Source organism: Lynx canadensis, chromosome B3 (genome assembly GCF_007474595.2).
Source record: "Lynx canadensis isolate LIC74 chromosome B3, mLynCan4.pri.v2, whole genome shotgun sequence".
In the NCBI taxonomy this organism is placed as follows: Eukaryota; Metazoa; Chordata; class Mammalia; order Carnivora; family Felidae; genus Lynx; species Lynx canadensis.
In genome coordinates this window covers 41,373,975-41,393,903 of record NC_044308.2, presented here as the reverse complement: position 1 = coordinate 41,393,903, position 19,929 = coordinate 41,373,975, and the positions used below count along the sequence as shown (strand labels likewise).

Below are 19,929 nucleotides of genomic sequence, written 5' to 3'. Positions count from 1 at the left end.
GTATAGTTTACTTTCTACCCAGTGACCCTGAGCAGCCTATAGAGTCCTTATGTTTTTTTCTCTCCTTGATGTGGAGGCAGGGCAGCTGAGGGGTTGAGCTTGGCTTTCACCATCAGACAGGCTGTGAAGAGAATTGTTATGGCCTGAAATGCAAACCATGTGATACCTGTTCACTCTGGTTTGAAATGAGGCTGCTCAGGTTTATGTTGACTGTGTTATTCTGTGAAATAACCTCAGAGACCAAGAGCGTTTTGGTTGTAACTTGTAAGCCAGTGGAAGAGATGTACATTCTGTAGGTAACAGCCCAGATTTGTGTACAATTTTTTGGCCCCTTCCCACTGAAACTGTGGCTCTAATTTAATTGTTTGATATTTAGTTGGAACAAGGATTTCTCTGTGACCAGCCTCAACACATGAGAAACCTCCAATGGAAAGAAGTACATATTTTATCTTCATCTCATTGAAAATGTTGAATAGAAGGAGCTACTTAACTGGCTTTTGGATTTAGTCTTAGTAAAAGAATTGGGGACTTGACACATTCTAAGGCAACTGTAATTATGAGCCCTGAGCAGGTCCTGGCTTTAAGACTCAATAATACAAGGTACATGTTGCATGAGTGTGGATCACTATAAACCTTTCTTCGATTTTGTAGTAAACCATTCTTTTTTCAGTGCTTGAGCAAAATCAGAGATGGAGTTTGTAGTGTTTAATCAGGGCCTAGCACGCACAGAACACTGTATTAGATACTTTAAAAAGATGGAAAAGAACAAGATCGTGGAGATCTTTGTTCTCTGGGAACATATAATCTCACCGCACAGATTAAAACACATAAATATTACTTTAAGGCAACTAAAAATGTACTACCAATTATGAAATAATACAGAATAGCTTGAGTGCATGATACTTGCAATTTTAGTGGTAGATGAAAGGCACCTGGGTAATGGATGTAGATCCAGAGGAGAAGGTGTGACTGAGGACTGAACCCTGGGAAACTCCCAGCTGAGAGGTTGGAGAGGGGAAGTGGAATTGTGCCCTGAAGGAGGGAGGAAAACCGGGAGGTGGCCTGAGAGGGGAAAGTATGTCACATACTGTTGGATAATGAGTAAGATGAGGGGCGCCTGGGTGGCGCAGTCGGTTAAGCGTCCGACTTCAGCCAGGTCACGATCTCACGGTCCGTGAGTTCGAGCCCCGCGTCAGGCTCTGGGCTGATGGCTCGGAGCCTGGAGCCTGTTTCCGATTCTGTGTCTCCCTCTCTCTCTGCCCCTCCCCCGTTCATGCTCTGTCTCTGTCTGTCCCAAAAATAAATAAAAACGTTGAAAAAAAATTTTTTTAAAAATGAGTAAGATGAGAAGTGAGAATTGATCATTGCATATGAAGAGATGGAATTTCATTGTATGGATGAACACCTAAATGGAGTGGGTTATAAATATTGGGGGATAAGGACGTAGACACAGCATAGTGGGTACAGACAACCATTATAATTGTAGTACGGGAATGGGATGATAGCCTGAGGAGTATGAGGGGGCAACAGAGGGTGTCTTTCTTCCCCCCCAACCCCCATAATTTATCATTATAACAACATGTTTGTATGAAGATGGGAATTATTTAGTGGAAAGGGAAAATTGATTGATGCAGGAGATGGGGAGGATAGTTGCCAAAGCAAAGTACCTGAGGGAAGAGTAGAGTGAAATTTTTAGTATTAAATGCTTATATTGGGTAAGTCAGAATGCTTAAAATAGATGACTTCAAGCTTTTTCTTAAGAAACTAGAAAAAGAGCAAACTGAAGTTTACAAAATAAGCAGAAGAAAGGAAATAATGAAAAGAATAGCAAAAATCACATAGAAAGCAGAAAAACAATGGAGAATTTTTTTTAAATTTTTTTTAACGTTTATTTATTTTTGAGACAGCGAGAGACAAAGCATGAACGGGGGAGGGTCAGGGAGAGGGAGACACAGAATCCGAAACAGGCTCCAGGCTCTGAGCTGTCAGCACAGAGCCCGACGTGGGGCTCGAACTCACGGACCGCGAGATCATGACCTGAGCCGAAGTCGGCCGCTTAACCGACTGAGCCACCCAGGTGCCCCTGGAGAATTTCAATAAAACAAAAATCTAGCTCTTTGAGAAAATCACTACAATTGATAAAGCCCTGGCCAGATTGGTAAGGGAAAAAAAGAGGGTACAAATTATGACTATCACTACAGATCCTATGTTTATTAAATAAAAATAGAATATTATAAACAACCTAATGCCAATAAATTAAAAACTTAGATGAAATGGACAAATAGCTTTAACAACTCACCCAAGAAGAAATTGAAAATCTGAATAACTCTTCAGACTATGATAATTATTTATTAAACCTGCACACCATATATTGAGTAACAGGAACTGAAATAGGCTTTTAGTGTAAATTTTAATCTGAGCAGAAGTTGGATTGTATTAAATGTTTGTTGCAGCTCTAAGTACCAGAGGCTTCAGATTCCTCTAGTGTCCTGTTTTGGTCTCCCCTCTTGACTTTGGGCTTCTCTATATGCTCCTTGTCAAAGAAAGTCTAAGTCTTACAGCTCTTTCAGCTATAATCCACTGTTATTATGTTGGAAACCTATTGGTGTGACAGTAAAAGACTTAAGAGAAAGAAGGTGTCCTATAATCTTAAGATTAAATTTCAATTTTGTAGTGGGCCTGCATCCTTAAACTAAGCGTCTCTTAACTTTTTACCCCCCTGGGTAAGACAGGAAAGCCAAAGAGGGCTAGAGTGGGAGGAATGCCTTCCCCCCAGGTAGGATAAGGCTCTTATAAGGTCTTTTTCTGTGGAGAGTAAGTCTTTGTTATGGATAACACTGGGCATAATTTACAATATTTGATCTTATCCTTTCCCTGCCTGAGCCATAGGGGATGGTCCATGAGATTGTGGTCATGTTCCTAGAGGTAAAACCTAGAAAAATGTGAGCCTCTTAAGACTGTGTGCTAGTCTTAGGGATTTCTCACTGTTAGGCTACTACACACTCAGACTGCAGCAGTTTGTTAAAATTAGCCTGTAAGTGTCCCTATCTATTTATGACTCTGGTGGCTTCTGCCCTAGGTAAGCAAATCTCAGTTGTGACTCTGCAGATTCCCCTGTCTTTCAAGATTTCAGGGTGGTGGCGTGTCCTGAGACTCAGTTCTCTAAGAAGTGCAAAGCATTATTGATTGTTAATTGGTTTAGTGTTTTCTTGTTGTAAGGATGGGAGCGACAGCTTCCAAACTTTTTGCTTATTGGAGCTAACCAGAATTCCCCTGTCTCTATTAAAGAAATTGAATTTGTAGTTTTCATGAGGGCAATTCCTAGAAGGCTTCATTGGAGAATTCTACCACACAGAAAGAAAAAAGGAGAAGGAAACAATACTGATTCTACACAAACTGTTCTACAAAATAGAAGAGATGGCACACTGTCCAGTTCATTCTATGAGCATTACCAATGATAACAAGACCAGACAAAGATATTATAAAGGAAAACAAAAATAAAAGCTACAGATCAGTATCTAACATGTATAAACATGTAAAAATCTTCAGCAGTCTTTTGGCAAATTGAATCCAGTAATATATAAAAGATAAAATGCATGTGACCAAATGGAGTTATTCCAATAATAAAAATTAGTTTAACATATAAATACCATTCAGTTCACCATGTTAACAGACTAAAACAAACAAACATGATCATATCAACAGATCCAAAAAAGCTTTTGACAAAATCTAAATTCCATTTTTTTAAATTAAACAACTCTCGGGGCACCTGGGTGGCGCAGTCAGTTAAGCGTCCGACTTCAGCCAGGTCACGATCTCACGATCTCGTGGTCCGTGAGTTCGAGCCCCGCGTCAGGCTCTGGGCTGATGGCTCAGAGCCTGGAGCCTGTTTCCGATTCTGTGTCTCCCTCTCTCTCTGCCCCTCCCCCGTTCATGCTTTGTCTCTCTCTGTCCCAAAAATAAATAAACGTTGAAAAAAAAAATTTTTTTTTAAATAAAAAATAAACAACTCTCAGCAAACTAGGAATAGAAAGGGATTTCTCTGACCTGAAAAGAAGACATCTATGTAAAACCTGTATCTAAGGCCATGCCTAATGATAAAGTACTGAATGCCGTCTCCACTAAGATTGAAAACAAGGCAAGAATGTCCACATTCACCACTTTGATTCAACATTGTACTGGAGGTACAAAAAGACAAAAGGAAATAAGTCATCGATCAAACAGGAAGAAATGAAATTTTCTTTTTTCAGATAATATGAATTATTAGTGTAGAAAGTCCTAAGGAAGCTACAGAAAGGTGATTACAACTAATTAGTGAACTTAGTAGGGTCATGGGATATAAGACGAACATAGAAAAATCAATCATGTTTCTCTATACAAGCAGCAAACAATTGGAAATTGAAATTGGTTGGCTCTCTGGAACTAGTTTGCTTCTCAAACTAGTGAAGGGCCATTTTAAAAAAACCTTCTAATTCATTGCAGATCAATACTTTTGTAAAATACAACAAAAATGAATTATTATAAAAATGTAATAAAACACTCAAATTACAAACCCAAAATTGTTGTTAGAGTCAACAGATATAAAATTACATTCAGTAAATAAACCAAAGCAAACAGAGGAAAAAAAGAAGTACAAAAATGTATACGTTTTATTGACCATGTGCTTATAGGCAGTTAATATGGAACCAATATTATACTCAAAACTTTCTGTTCTATAATAACTGAACAAAATGTCATAATGAAAAGGATATTCTCCATGTTGAATGCCTATTTAACACACCATGAAGCTTTTTTATGTGATAAATAATCTTGTATCCTGTTTCTTAATTTACCTAGTCTATTCAAAGAATAAAGCATATTTATAGTATTTCTGTGTTTATCATACTAGTTACCAAAATATACCATAAATCTACAGTAATGGATATGGATAGAAGATTCAGGAGCAGGCCAATGTGTATATGAAAATCTAGTATATAATAAAATCAGCACTTTAAATTAACAGGGGAAGAATCAGCTATTCAATAATTGGGCTATTTGATAATTTGATTATATTCGGGGGGAAAATGTACAGCCAGGTCTTTCACTTTTACTGTAAAACAAAATCTAAACATTAAAAATTCAAATGCAAGAAGTAAAACTAGAAAAGAACTAGAAAAAAATTAGACTACAGTTGATCCTTGAAAAATGTGGGGGGGTAGTGGTGTTGACTCACCCGCCCCCTGCATGCAGTTGAAAAATCTGTGCATGACTTTTGACTCCCTAAAAACTCAACTACCACTAGCCTTATTGTTGACTGGAAGCCTTACTGATGACATAAATAGCCAATTATCACATTGTATGTGTTATATGTATTACATACTGTTTTCTTAAAGTAAGCTACAGAAAAGAAAATGTTATTCAAAAATTATAAGAGAATGGGAATGCAAGCTGGTGCAGCCACTCTGGAAAACTGTATGGAGGTTCCTCAAAAAACTAAAAACAGAACTACCCTACAACCCAGCAATTGCACTACTAGGCATTTATCCACGGGATACAGGTGTGCTGTTTTGAAGGGACACATGCACCCCCATGTTTATAGCAATACTATAGACAATAGCCAAAGTATGGAAAGAGCCCAAATGTCCATCGATGGATGAATGGATAAAGAAGATGTGGTATATATATATATATATATATATATATATATATATATATACACATACAGTGCAGGATTACTCAACAATCAAAACGAATGAAATCTTGCCATTTGCAACTGCATGGATGGAACTGGAGGGTATTAGGCTAAGTGAAATTAGAGAAAGGCAAAAATCATATGCCTTCACTCATATGAGGACTTTAAGAGACAAAATAGATGAACATAAGGAAAGGGAAACAAAAATAATATAAAAACAGGGAGGGGGACAAAACAGAAGAGACTCATAAATATGGAGAACAAACTGAGGGTTACTGAGGGGTGGTGGAGGGAGGATGGGCTAAATGGGTAAGGGGAATTAAGGAATCTATTTCTGAAATCATTGTTGCACTATATGCTAGCTAATTGGATGTAAATTTTAAAAAATAAAAAAATAAAATTGAAAAAAATTATAAGAGAAAATACATTTATAGTACTGTACCGTATTAACATTGTAAGTTTACATCATCTGTTTACAAGATGAATTGTCAGTACCTACATCAATATTGCCTTAAATGATAAAAAACACTGTAAATGTTATATGTATCACACTAGACATCAAAATGAAAGATAATGTGAAAAAGAAACTCATATTTATTTACAGGTATAAGAACTCATGCATTGAGAAGCAGCAATATGATTGCTTTATGGTAACCATATTTTTATGTAATCAATAAGATTGCTTCATGGTAGCCTAGCCTACGCTCTGATGAATTAATTGTTATAAGATTATTATGGCTTACAGTATTACAGTCATTCATAATACAGTATTGGAAATATTGTTGCTAAAAAAAAAAACGCTTGCGATGATAGGCTGATACGCAGTTTCTCTAATTATAAGAAGCATACTGTAATTCCTGAAAGCAAAATTATAAAACAGAAAACTAACACATTATTAACTTTGTGTTAAATATCACTCACCTTATGCCTATGTGAGGATAGGCTCTCCACTCCCATACAGGTTTCACATGCAGTGTTCTACATGATGAACACTTAGGCGATGATGGTAATGGTGACACAAAAATGTCTCACACAATTGTTGTACAGTTGTTAGATTTTCATATGAAGACACTCACATATATACATAACACATAAATTTGTTGGCTGTACAGCATGATTGATTATTAAATGGAAGTGAATCACCATAAAGGTCTTCATCCTCGTCATCTTCACATTGAGTAGGCTGAGGAGGTGGAGAAAGGAAGGATCGGCCTTGCTATCTCAGGGCTGGCAGAGGTGGGAGAGGTCAAAGGGGAGGCAGGAGAGGCAGGCACACTCAGTGTAACTTTATGGAAATACATCGCAATTTCTGACTTTTTGTATTTTCATTTCTCTAAAAATGTTTCTATCCAGTATCAATTGTTTTTCCACCATTTGTTTTAGTTTCAGTGCCTGTATCGTAGAAGGGTCCATGTTGTAGAAGTCACAAGCAGTCTTGAATAATCAGAACCCTTCTGCCAGATTGTCTAACATCCACTTGTTTTCTGGCTTCTGTGACTCCTTCTTTGTTTCCTTTCTCATCATCTGGCACTAGTTCCAAAGCATTCATTTCCATCAAGTTGTCTTCTGTTCATTTTTCTGGTGTGGTCTATTAGCTCTTGAATTTCTCTAAGATCCTTGAAACTCTCACCCTCCACCTTTTTTTGCCATATATAATCTCTAGGACTGGCCCTGTTGTAAATCCTTTGAAGTCATGTTTAACATCTGAGCACAGCTTTCTCCAGCAGGAATTTATTGTTCCTGGCTTGATGCTTTCATGGCTTTTTCTATAACAATGATTGAATCTTCGATGATGTGATCCTGCCAGACTTTCATAATGTTTTCCCTTTCAGGGTTCTTTTCCATAGTGTTGACAATCCTTTCCATAGAGTATTATGTATAATGAACCCTAAAGGTCTTAATGACCCCCTGATCTAGAGACTGAATTAGAGATAATTGTGTTTTGTGGGTAAGTAAACCACTTTGATGCCTTCTGTGTTGAGCTCATGGAGTTCTGGTGAGTAGGGACATTGTCCAGTATCATAAGAACTTTAAAAGGCAGTCACTTACTAGAGATCCTGTCTGGCTCAGTAGGAACAGCATGCAGTTCTTGATCTTGGGGTGGTGAGTTCAAGCCCCACATTGGGTGCAGAGATTACAAAAAAAAAAATAAACATTAAAAAAAAAAAAGCCTGGCTGTCACTTACTGGCAAGGTACTCCCTAACTTCAGGAACATTGATGGAACCAATCCAGAAAAAGAGTTCTGTTGTCCTCTTGTCGTATAACCAAAAGATTGGCACCTGGTCTTTTTTTCCCTTCAAGGCTCTGAGCTGAGTAGCATTACAGATAAGGACAACCCTGACTGCATCTGCACAGAACAGTAGAGGTAGCCTATTCCTTCCTGCCTTAAATCCTGTTGCTTAATTCTTTATTAAGAAATGCCCTTTGGGGCGCCTGGGTGGCGCAGTCGGTTAAGCGTCCGACTTCAGCCAGGTCACGATCTCGCGGTCCGTGAGTTCGAGCCCCGCGTCAGGCTCTGGGCTGATGGCTCAGAGCCTGGAGCCTGTTTCCGATTCTGTGTCTCCCTCTCTCTCTGCCCCTCCCCCGTTCATGCTCTGTCTCGCTCTGTCCCAAAAATAAATAAACGTTGAAAAAAAAAATTAAAAAAAAAAAAAAAAAGAAATGCCCTTTGTGGCTTTTTCTTCCCCCCTAGAATAGAGCACTTTTGTCTGTATTAAAAACCTGTTCAGGCAGATAATTCTTTTTTCAACAGTGATTTTCTTAACGGTGACTAGGAGCTCATCTGTTGCCTCTTGGTTGGCAGAAGCTGTTTCTCTTGTTATCTTGACACTTTTTAAGCCAAACCTCTTTCTAAAAGTATCAAACCACTCTGCTGGCATTAAATTTTCCAGCTTTCGATCCTTCACCTTCCTTTTGCTCTGAGTTGTCACATAATCACTTTTCTTTTTCTCAAATCATGATTAGAGTATATAGGAATGCCTTTCTTATAGCAAGCCTGCACTCACATTAAGGATGCATTTTCAGTACAAGATAAAGGTGTTTGCAAAAAAGTGCAAGATTTTTTGCACCTGCTGGCATAGCTGCAGTGACAGCTTTGTGAATTTTGGTTTTGTTGTTGTTGTTGTTTCCCACAATGGTCCTTACACTGGATTAATTTGCCTTGAAAAAGCAGGCAACCGCAGCTGCAGACCTCAAAGTATGGTGCAATTCCACTTTTTCTTGTAACGTCATGACTTCTTTTTCTTGGCAATGTTTCCAGCATTACTTAGTGGTACTTCAGAAGGGTCCTGTAGTGGTATTCAAGGTTTATAGTATTGCACTAAACATAGTGAAAACTATGTGAGACCTGAGAGAGATCACTTTTTACTGTGATACGCAAAAATACTGGAGAGGTAAATTGGTCATGCAGAGACAGTTAGCTTCACACAGCGTTTTAAGCAGATGCTTGCAATGCTTGAGTCCACCTCAATAGCAACAGGAGGTGGCTGTGAACTATTACAGTAGTACGCTATGTATTGCAGTTAATTTTATGCAGTTAAGATTTAATGCTGCATTTTTGTGTGTTTACATTTCTCCTGACTAATGGCGCCATGTAGGTAAACTTTAACTTTTTATGATAGATTTGTGTATTTTTCATGGAAATAAATGATAAAGTAGACCATTATCTACATCTTTTGTATGCATGACATACCTAACATTTTCTTAATTTTTTTTATATTTCTAGGCTATGCAGTTGTCTAAGTTTTTTTAAATTGTTGCAAGTCTCCAAAATTTTTTCAATAAATTTATGGAAAAAAATCTGCCTGTAAGTGGACCAGCACAGTTCAAACTTGTGCTGTTCACGGGTTAACTGTGGTTTCATAATCTTAAGGTAGATAGAGTATTTCTCAGCACTTTACTATAAATCACAAAGGGGGAAAATGGATGGATTTAACTGCATAAAATTTAAAACAGCAAAAGATACCCTAAAGAAGAAGACTGGGAGAAATATCTTTGGCATATATTACAAAGAATTGCCACCTATAATATATAAGAAGCTTCTATAAATAAAAAGATGACTGATTTAGTGAAGTGATCAAAGGAGGTCAACAGATAATTCACAGTATGTAAATGTAATAGCCAACAAACATAAGATAAAATGCTAAACTATTAATAATAAAAAAAAACACAATTTTTAGATTTATCAGATTGTCAAAGGTGAAAAAGATTGATAATATCAAGGGTGGTTGAACATATGGTGGAAACAGCATGTTGTGAGAGAGCAAATTAGTACAACCTTTTGGGTGGTAATTTAGCAAAATTTATTGTATCTATAAAATGTTGAGATATGCATATTTTGAGCCAGCAGTTCCTTTTCTGGGAATTTATCCTATTAAAATATATCCAAGTGCAAAAGAATCTTGCATTAGTACTGGAAGGTAAGGAATTTGCAATGTCTGTCAGTACAGCTTTGCCTCAAGGAGCAGAATACTTTATAGCCATTAAAAAGAATGAGGATGTTCTTTGTTTTATTAGGAAACAAAAGCAAGGTATAGACCATTCTTCCATTCAGCACATATTTCTTAGGCTAGGTATGTTCCTAGCCCTTGTAAAGTATGCAATATGTATCCTATTAGTCCATTTTATTAAAAATTTAAATAAATATTAAATATGCACACACTTACATAAAGCCAGAAAGATAAAACCTAAATTACTAGCAATTTTATTTTAGGAGTTAGGATTATGGGGGACTTTTGGTTTTATACAATATATTTGTATTTTTTAATTAGCATATATTGTTTGTGTAATCAGACAAAATGATAAGCCCTTTCATGATTTTTGTTGTCCTTATTAGAAAGTGGGTATCATTCGAGGCCTTTCACAATCTGATCCCAACCACTTGTTCCCTATCTTTGTTTCTCAGATGTTCTCAAACACATCCCTGAGAGCTCTTATTATCCACTGTGGACTTTCACACCTCCACCTTTTTGCTTTTGTTTTCAGTTTCAACCAGAAAGCATCCTATTCCTCCTTCAAGGTCCTGCTCAAATTTTACCCTTCGTGAAGTCCTTCCTGGTTAGACTCAAAACAAATGGCTTTCTCCACTGTTATCCTTCAGCATGTATTTTCTTAAATCAAGGAATAATTTACATATGATAAAATGCACAGATTTAGAGTATACAATTGGATGAGTTTTGACAAACGGATACACCTATTTGGTAAACACCACATCTATCAAGATATGGAACATTGCCTTTCCCCAGGTGGTTTCCTCATGCTCCTTTCTAGTCTATTCACCCCACCTTCCACAGAGGTAATTGCCAGTTACAACTTCTATCGCCATAGATTAGTTTCACTTGTTTTGAACTTCATATAAATGGAATGACACTAAATGTACTCTTTTGTGTCTGACTTCTTTCATCCAACATAATTTTCTGAAACTGATCCATGTTTTTGTGTATATCAGTAATTTACAACTTTTTGCTAAATACCATTCCATCTTTTGGATATACAGTTTGTTTATCCATTCTTCTGTTGATAGGTACATAGTATTCTTTTCATATTACTCTTCTATATATTATGTTTAGTGTTTTCTGCTTGCTTCCCCAAAAGAGACTGTGATACCAATTGTCACCGAATATAGGAACTCTATCTAAATCATGTTTGAATCTCCATCACTTAATCTATGCTTAGCAGACAGTAGTTATTCATTGAATTTTTGCTTTTGAATAAGGAGGTGTGAGAAAGGAAGGCAGTTGGAAATTACTTTGAATGATAGAGGAGAGATCGAGGAAATTGCTGTTCTGACAAAATGTGTGAGGTTTTCCACACCAAGCAATTCTCCAGTTCTCAGTGGACACTGTGTAGATGTTCTATAATTTAACTCATTTCTAACTAACTCCCCAGACCCACAGGTTAAAGGCTCAATCCCACAAGACTGCCCCCACTTCAAACACCAGTTTGTCTGACACCAGTTTGTCCCAGATTGTCACTTGTACTTCTGACCAGGTATAAGTTGTAAGTTTCCATGGCTCCCTTCTCAGGTCTGATAATTTGCTGGAACAGCTCACAAAACTCAGGGAAACATTTACTTATATTGACTGCCTTATTATAAAGGATATTACAAAGAATACAGATAAACAGCCAGATAGAGAGGTACATAGGTCAAGGTATGGGGAAGGGGGACAGAGCTTCCGTGTCCTCACTGGGTGTACCACCTTCCCAGCACCTCCAGGTATTGGAAGCTCTCTGCACCCCATGGTTTAGAGTTTCTGTGGAGGTCCCATTATATAGGTATGATGGATTAAGTCATTGGCTATTGGTGATTGAACTCAATTCCCAGTACTCCCCTGGAGGTCAGAGGATAGGGCTGAAAGTTCCAACCTTCTAATCACATGGCTGGTTCCTCCGGCAACCAGCGTCCCATCCTCCAAGCATCACCTCTTTAGCATAAATTTAGGTATGGCTTAAAGGGACTTATTATGAATAACATTTGGGATCTCTGTACCAGGAACTGGGAACAAAGACCAAACACATATTTATTATTATATTACAGTATCACAGGAGATTAATCCAGATTTCACCCAGTGGCTAAGAGAAGGTGATAAGCTCCAAAGCATGCTTGTCCAACTCCATGAAGATTGTACGTTATTTAGGAAAACTTTTTTTTGAATTTTTTAAAATGTTTATTTTTGAGAGAGTGACAGAGCGTAAGCAGGGGAGGGCAGAGAAAGAGAGGGAGACAGAGAAGCCAAAGCAGGTTCAAGGCTCTGCACTGTCAGCACAGAGCCGGACACGGGGCTCAAAACCACGAACCATGAGATCACGACCTGAGCCAAAGTTGGACACTTAACCGACTGAGCCACCCAGGCGTCCCAGGAGAACTTTTCAAATGGTTATGTGTTGGGTGGCTGGGAAGGAAGGAAACTAAGGTGCATGAGATCTCTTGTTGGATGTCTAGGTATCTTGGGAAACTAGTTTCAGCAGACGAATGAACTGGTTATATTACCTGACTCACCAGGAGAGTCTTTGCTTCTTGTAGAGAAGGTAGTAGACCCTGTCATCACTGACAACAAAGTTCCTATAGAGGTCTGCATCTGTCCTTGAACCTGTAGCCCTGTGTTTGTTGTCTTCATTGCAGGTAATTAAAAGTTAATATTTGATACTAGTGAACTCAAGCAGAAACAATGACTTTGACTTCCAGTATCAAGAGGTCATAGCTGGTCATGTGAATAGAGAGCACACTTCTTCCTGGGCTCCCACCCATAGGGTGGGTCCCAGGGAAGGTGCCAGTCCTGGGCAGGCTTCTTCTAGATGGACCAGGAGGATAAGCTCTCAATGGAAACTCCAGGACAGGGCAGGGTGTCATTTGGCTGTGTGTGGGCGCATATTTAAAGTGTAAAATTTGACCAGTCTTGACCTATGCGGAGAAACTATCACTGCAAACAGGATAATGAACATATCCATCACCTCACCAGTTTCTGGTACCCCTTTGTAATCCCTTCATCCCCCACCTTCCACCCCCACCTCATCCCTAGGTGACAACTGATCTGCTATCACTATAGTTTATTTTGCACTTTTTAGAATTTTATACAAATGGAATTAAAGTGTGTGTGTGTGTGTGTGTGTATGTGTGTGTGTGTGTGTGTGTGTGTGTGTGTATTTATTCCTTCTCTCCAGTTCAGCCGTCAGATAAAGTTCAATGAATGCATCCTTGGGACACATTTGGTTTGCAGAAGTAAGAGGTGAGGGTTACATCCCAGGAGCTGTGCTGACTCCTTTTTCGACTTGCAGTTGGCAACCTTTGGACCGACTTTTCCTGAACAGAGGCCAGGCGTTAATATGACCAAGCAGAGTGGAGGCAGGAGGTGGTTGTTGACTTTCCAGAAATTGTTGGCACAAATGCCTTTATTGCCTTTAGCCTTTGGGGCTTTATGAGGTTGTGGCATGACTGAGATAAGCATAGTACGTTATAAGAAGGTGTTTTCATGTCACTGGAGCTGCGAAGGGCAGACCGTACTGTCACTGCAGATCCTAGAGCTGCAGGAGCTGTGTCAACTTAGCCAAGAGCAAGAGTCCTGGTTTGGTTTCCTACTTACAAGGGCAGTGTTTCCTCTTTCCCTCGGTTGTGAGATAATGGAGTGAAGGTAGGTTCAGTCTAGGATATACAGGTGGGAGACTTACTGAAGCCTCCCTGGTTGACCTGCAGTCATAACAATATGCTGACCTGGTTGCAATAATTTGTTTATGGTGAATAATTCTATTACAAGGCAATGTGGCCCTTATCCCTACCCATTCAATATAAAACGAAAAGGCACAGGTAGAGCATGGGGCCCCTCCTCTCCAGCGCTGTCTGGGCCTTATGCCTTCTCTCCCACCCTCCCGTAGTGGAGTCTGAGCCAGATGACCATAGAGGATCATGCACTCCTGCCAGGCTGTGTACAATGTGGACATAGATGGCAATGCCAGAATGTGTGGTGGGCACCTCTGCTTCCCAGCAGGCCTCTCCAGAGGTCTCCTTTCCTCTTGTCTCAAGACTTCTCCCCACACCTGAATGGAAGGCAGCTTACAGCCCCTTCCAGTATGAGGGGCCAGGCCCAGCTGACAGTTCAAGGAACTCGGGTTTCAGGCATTTGCTGTCTTCAGGCTGGCCAGGACTGGAAGAGTGGAGACAAAGCAGCAATGTTGGGACTCTGAGATCAGGAAGAGGATGTTGTCAGGGAGGTGGGGGGGGGGTGGGAAGAGGGGAGTTAGCACCTGGCACTTGGCCAGGGAAGTGCAGCAAGGTCCCCTAACAGGTTAACCAGGCATCCTTGTGCCTTTAGCTCAAACTCCTGCAAAGTCACCAGAATGCCCTAGATCGAGTTGCTACTGAGCACCTGGACCCCAGGGCCTGGCCAGGGGACATTGCCAGGGTGCGGAGGGCTGGGAGCCCCCATGGAGCTACAAGAAGAGGTGTGAGGGAAAGGAGATCTATGCCTAAGGTCTGCTGCTCTGGTCACCTTGTCCGATTTTCTGTCTGCCCTCTTTTCTTCTGTCGTCCATATCCACCCACCTGGATTCCCCCATTTTCTATCTCTCATCCCCCATCCCTTGCCCCTCAAAACTTTGTTCTTAGGTTGATTTTGCATGAAAGTTCTCTAGGTCTAACTCTCACAAAGGGTATGTCCCAGGAGGTGAGCGGTCCATATCTGCACAGTGGTTGTGCTGGCCTCTGGCCATATGTGGCTACTGAGCACTTAGGATGTGTCTAATGACACTGAGAAAAAACTTGATGTATTTTCCTTTTTTTTTTTTTTTTAATGTGTATTTTTGAGAGGGAGAAAGAAAGAGAACAAGTGGAGGAGGGAGAGAGGGGAACAGAGGATCTGAAGCTGGCTCTGTGCTGACAGCAGAGAGCCTGATACAGGACTTGAACTCTCAAACCATGAGATGACCTTAGCCAAAGACACTTAACCAGCTGAGCCACCGAGGTGCCCCTGATTTATTTTACTTTAATCACTTTAAATTTAAAAGCTGATAATTGATTCAGTTATTTGGAAAACTTTTAAGTGTGTTTGGAGCAACTCCTGGCATGTGAATCTGCTTTTTCAGCTGTAATTTTGTCAAATCTAAATACAGATCAAATATTTTCAATGAAAGTTCAGCATCTGAATCAAGATGTGGTGTAAATGTAAAAATACACTCTAGGTTTCGAAGACTTACTACAGGAAAAAAGAATGAAAATAATCTCATATCAAAATATTGATTACAAAGTGTAGTGTTTTGGACCCACTTTTTTCCTTTTGGGAGGTGTGGCTACTGTGAATGTTCATGTGTCTTACATTATGTTGTCTTGTATTCTGTTGGGCTTTGTGCTCCAGAATGTCCATAGATGGATTTACAAGAGGAGGTAATGGCCAACCTGAAGAAGGACTTGAGTGTCACCTGGCATCCCATGGCTCTTGCCACCTCACATCCCTGATCATCACCCCTGATGAATCTTGAGTTCAGGGAATGGAGAGAGAGGCTATGGAGAGACAAGGGAGATGATTTCTGTTGCTCGCCCCAGCCTCCCCTCCCGTCGCCCCAGCCCCAATGGGAATGAGAGTCACAGGCACTCTGCGTATGCCTCGCTTCACCTGTCCTCACCCCAGAAGGATGCTAAAGGGGGCAAACTGAAGAATCCCTGTGTTCTGACCAAGAGACCATCAGAACCTGGAGGGGTTTATAGTGTTTCTATTCTAAAGCTGGGTCCACTGTTTTATCACCTACTGGAGCAAAATTACCCTTGGACAGTTCATCTATTTCCATCCTTGGACAACTAAAGTGAAGACTGGAAGCTTTTCTAAATAACTCAAACAATTTTGTAACCAGTACAAGACTGCCTCTTTTAGCAACCAGAATATGAAATCTGGAATTAGATAAAAATTATATGGAAGGCGATAGCATGTTTTGAAAAAAAAAATCCAAAATAGGTAGCAGGCAAGCTAAAGCGGCTACCAACCTACTAAGTGCAGTAGCTACTAAGACCCATTCTCTATATTCATGTCACTTTGGTTAGGAGAGCCTCCCTCTTTCCATCCATCTGTTCAAATGTGACGTATTATTTAAGGCACAGCTCAGATACCCGCTTCTCTCTGAGCGTTTCCCTGATTATTCTAAACTTCCCAGCTGTACTCCCTAAGCAGCTGTGTGATCCTAGGACTTTACTGCACATACCATAGGCCTCCTTCCTCAGTAAAATGATTAAATGCATCGGTGTATTTTCCTTTGGAGCCGGGTTCTAAGACCTGGATGCAGGTGACATCATTATGATCAGTTATGTGTCACCATAGACCAGGAACTACAAAGTGCTTTGCCAACAGTAATGCTTAGCCTCACCTCCAAAAAATCAGCCTGATGTGAAAAACATTTTATTTATAATTTCTCATATTTATAGTTTAGGTCTTCATTACAATCATTCTTACAATAAATACAGAAGTGCTAAACGTCATCATCACAGTGGCCCATGATCCATCCATGGCACAGGAATGGAGGGGTGCTGCAGACCCCACTGCTCCCCGGCGGTGCTCAGGAGGACTTCCGAGAGTTTAGCAAAGGGGAGAAGAATCTAAGGTCTGAACTTGAAATAGGATTAATAGTCAATGCAGCAAAATTCTAGAATGTCTATTAAGGAAACAAGTATAAGTTACTGTTTTTACCAGATGGCACTAAAGAAACAGAATACAGAAACTCAGGTTATCCGTTGGTGAAGCAAAGAAGCCAGGGCCTTCCGTGTGTCCCTTTCCAGTCTGTGCCTGGTTTTTGTGATCCCTGCCTGCTGTGCACCCAGCACAGCACCGGGGCCCCTCCACCAGGTGCATGGGAGACAGAGGAGCGTCACACACCACAGTCTGGGTTCCTGTAGTGGCCACTGGTGTCAGTGGAAGGAGGGAGAATCTGAAGAAAGGCTTCCCAATTCCAAAGCTGCTGGGTCCTCAGAGGTCCCATAATGATTCACATGGAAGTTGACAGTGTTGATTCTTGGAGCCTTCTGCCTGCCTCCCTAGCGTTGCTTTATCTCAGCCACAGGGCAGGAAAAATGCCAGTTTTCATGGCTCAGTAGATCTCCCTTTCGTTGAGCAGCTGTCATGCCAGGTATGATCTCTTTGTTCTCTTACAAAATTTGTTCATAAAAGGTATAGAGAGACATTCCCATGGCTCTGGAGTGGTTTATGTTGGTTTCTGATAGACAACTTTGGGCCAAGGCCAAGAAAGCATCCCCTAAGTCACATTGCTCTGTCATGAGGGCTGTCCCTACTGTCATTTGATCAGCATCAGGCATGCTAATGGCAAGGTTGGGATGCTGCCCCAGGCTCCAAAGCTGTCAGAGTTCTCATCCACACACATCTGAGTGTCCATTAGGTCTTTCATAACTTTGTTTAGCAAACTAGCTACAAAGCCACGGGGCTTGCCATCGCTACAAAAAGTCATGACAGTAGAAAAGGGAAAAGACTTCTCAGAGTCAGAGAGAGGAGTAGAAGGAAAAAGATGTTATAAAGAAATCTGTGCTTTGATAGGACATTCCATGCTGTCAAAATGAGACCAGGAATCAGAAAGCTGTCTGTGAACTGCAAGGTGCTGGCCATGAGAGGTTGGTGCTGGAAGCTCCTTCTCAGTCATGGAACTAACTCATCTCCATGGGGCTCTTACATCTAGGAAAGAGTTAAGTCTTTTCAGAAACTGCGACTTGAGTGGAAGACCATGAAGAATCTTTGTAATATTCCATTATTATTGGTCCCTAAATACCGTGGTGCCCCCACCCTGCACAGATAACTTCCCGCTTTCATAGCTCGAAAACAGATTTTAACCAAGCCCCCCCCCCCTAGATTTTAACTCAATATCCCCCAAGTCAGAGAAGTAAGAAGTCCCCATTCCATCCAGCTAGGCACTAGAGATACCACAGAAGTGGCAGAAATGAAATTTGGGCAAACGAGATGAAGCTCTTCAATCGTTTTGCATCTGCCTGTTTCCTGTAGAGTCAAAAGCAGTTTGGGTCATCTCAGAACTCATGTCTAGGAGAGAGAAAGCAACAACACATTTTCAAGGAATAGCCTAATCATGTATAAAGTGTGTGGAGTACAAAGCATAACTGCCCCACTGACAGGAGTCTGGGCTTGACCTTAATATTCTGTCCTTCTCACACTTACGGCTTGACAGACAACTTCTGACTCCAAAGTGAGGTTCCTCCAGACCTTAGGTGTCTTCTCATTCTCTCCCTCTCAGGTCCCTTCACTACATTTGAACCAAAGTACAGGACTTTGGAAATGCCTCTACTGTGTTTCAAAGAATCTCTCTTGTTTTCTTTTGTCTGATACCTTGACCCTTCCTGAATCATTCTTCCTTCCAATTGTAAGGTCAGACCAAAGCTTTTGTCATAGCAGGAGGAAATCAGAGGAGAACAACAACCCCTTCCCTGAGGAAAGAAACTGAGTCTCAAAAGCAAATCCTAAGCAGAGAGTGCACATCCAGGTCTGAAAGCTTCAACAAGAAGCAGGATTTCCAGGATCCTTGAAATCACACTCAGGTGGAATCCCTGGGTCAGAATGTTTTACAGTCACTAACAGCCCCCCAGTGAGTGACCTGGCTTGTGCCCCCAGAATCCAGACAACTTAATGGTCCACACAGCTGAAGCAGACTCAGAGTTTCTGCCTCCTTGGTGAGTTATTCCCATCCATGCATCGCATTGGCCGGTGGCCGTGGCATCAGGATGGCAGGGCACCCACCGAGAAGCGCGCCCATGGGTCTGGAGTGTTTGTGGGTTGAGCATCAGAGAACCTCAGGTATTTCAAGTGTCTAGGGAGCCACATTGTGTAGTGTCCAAACCAGAGTCCTTCCTTGGACATGCCTGGGAGTTCTGGGGCCTCAGGCATGAGCTTCGGTCTCCTTCTTGATGGCCGGTTTGTAAATGACTCCTTTGTTGTCACCTTTTTTGCTACTGGAACAGGAAGAACACACATTTAGTCTCAGTTAAAGAGAAGAGACGGCAGAGAGTAGCCTGACCTCAGCTATGAAATAGATGAATTTTAGGGGTCAGATTCCTTTCTTAGGGACCTTTCCCCAGTTCTGTCACTCTTGGGAGGAATGCCCCCAAATAAAGCAGCAGCCAAAAAGGAACCTCATCTGAAGAGCTTGTTTAAACGTAGACTTTTTTGGAGCCCAACCATCAGAGACTGATTCAGTCTGGAGTGGGGCCCAGGAATCTGCAACTGTTCTCTTTTAACAGCTGACAATACTAGACCTGCATTTTGAAGAAGGTCTCATGACTACCCTGACTTCAAACCTTTGATTGTGTGTAACAAAGCTCCTGGAAACTTTTGTTACAAATGCCAGAAGAAATAGATTTTATAAAAACCAAACATGACAATAAAAACATGAGCAAAGGGCATTAATAGCTAATGTGAGTGATGAATCAGGTTTTCCTTCTTTTTTCTTTTGGGGTTCAGAGAAGAAAAATCAGATTTAGAACGGAGACAGTCTTGCAGCTTGTATTTAGCCAAATGGGGCCTCCCGCGCCCCAGTCGAGAGACTTGTCTCTTGTCTGAGGTGTTAGCTGGTGCAGCAAGGCTGGCAGACACACCTCCAGCTCTGAGCATAAGGATCCTTAAATGACCAGCATCTCCTGCAGAGGATGCGAGGGGCAATTGTGTTCTGGAAACAGCACCCGTAGGATAAGTGTTGGTACAGGTGACGGGGGCCCTTCGTTCTGCAGGCTGCCTTTCCAGACAGATCAATCCTCATGGACAAATAAGCTACC

General features: G+C 40.8%; 2 protein-coding genes across 6 annotated transcripts in view; one reads left to right on the top strand and one right to left on the bottom strand.

Moving 5' to 3' along the window:
* Window positions 1-19,929, top strand: part of APH1B (aph-1 homolog B, gamma-secretase subunit) — a 79,080-nt gene that overhangs the window by 42,871 nt on the left and 16,280 nt on the right. The window lies entirely within an intron of this gene.
* The window catches only part of CA12 (carbonic anhydrase 12), a 50,658-nt gene continuing 47,253 nt past the window's right edge, over window positions 16,525-19,929 (bottom strand). For 3 of the 5 annotated variants that reach the window (XM_030317983.1, XM_030317980.1, XM_030317985.1), the window contains one exon: window positions 16,525-19,110. In XM_030317983.1, coding sequence (XP_030173843.1) covers window positions 19,038-19,110 — 73 coding nt within the window. In that variant the 3' untranslated portion in view covers window positions 16,525-19,037. The remainder of the gene's footprint in view (window positions 19,111-19,929) is intronic. The other 2 variants (XM_030317984.1, XM_030317982.1) reach the window with 1 other exon arrangement.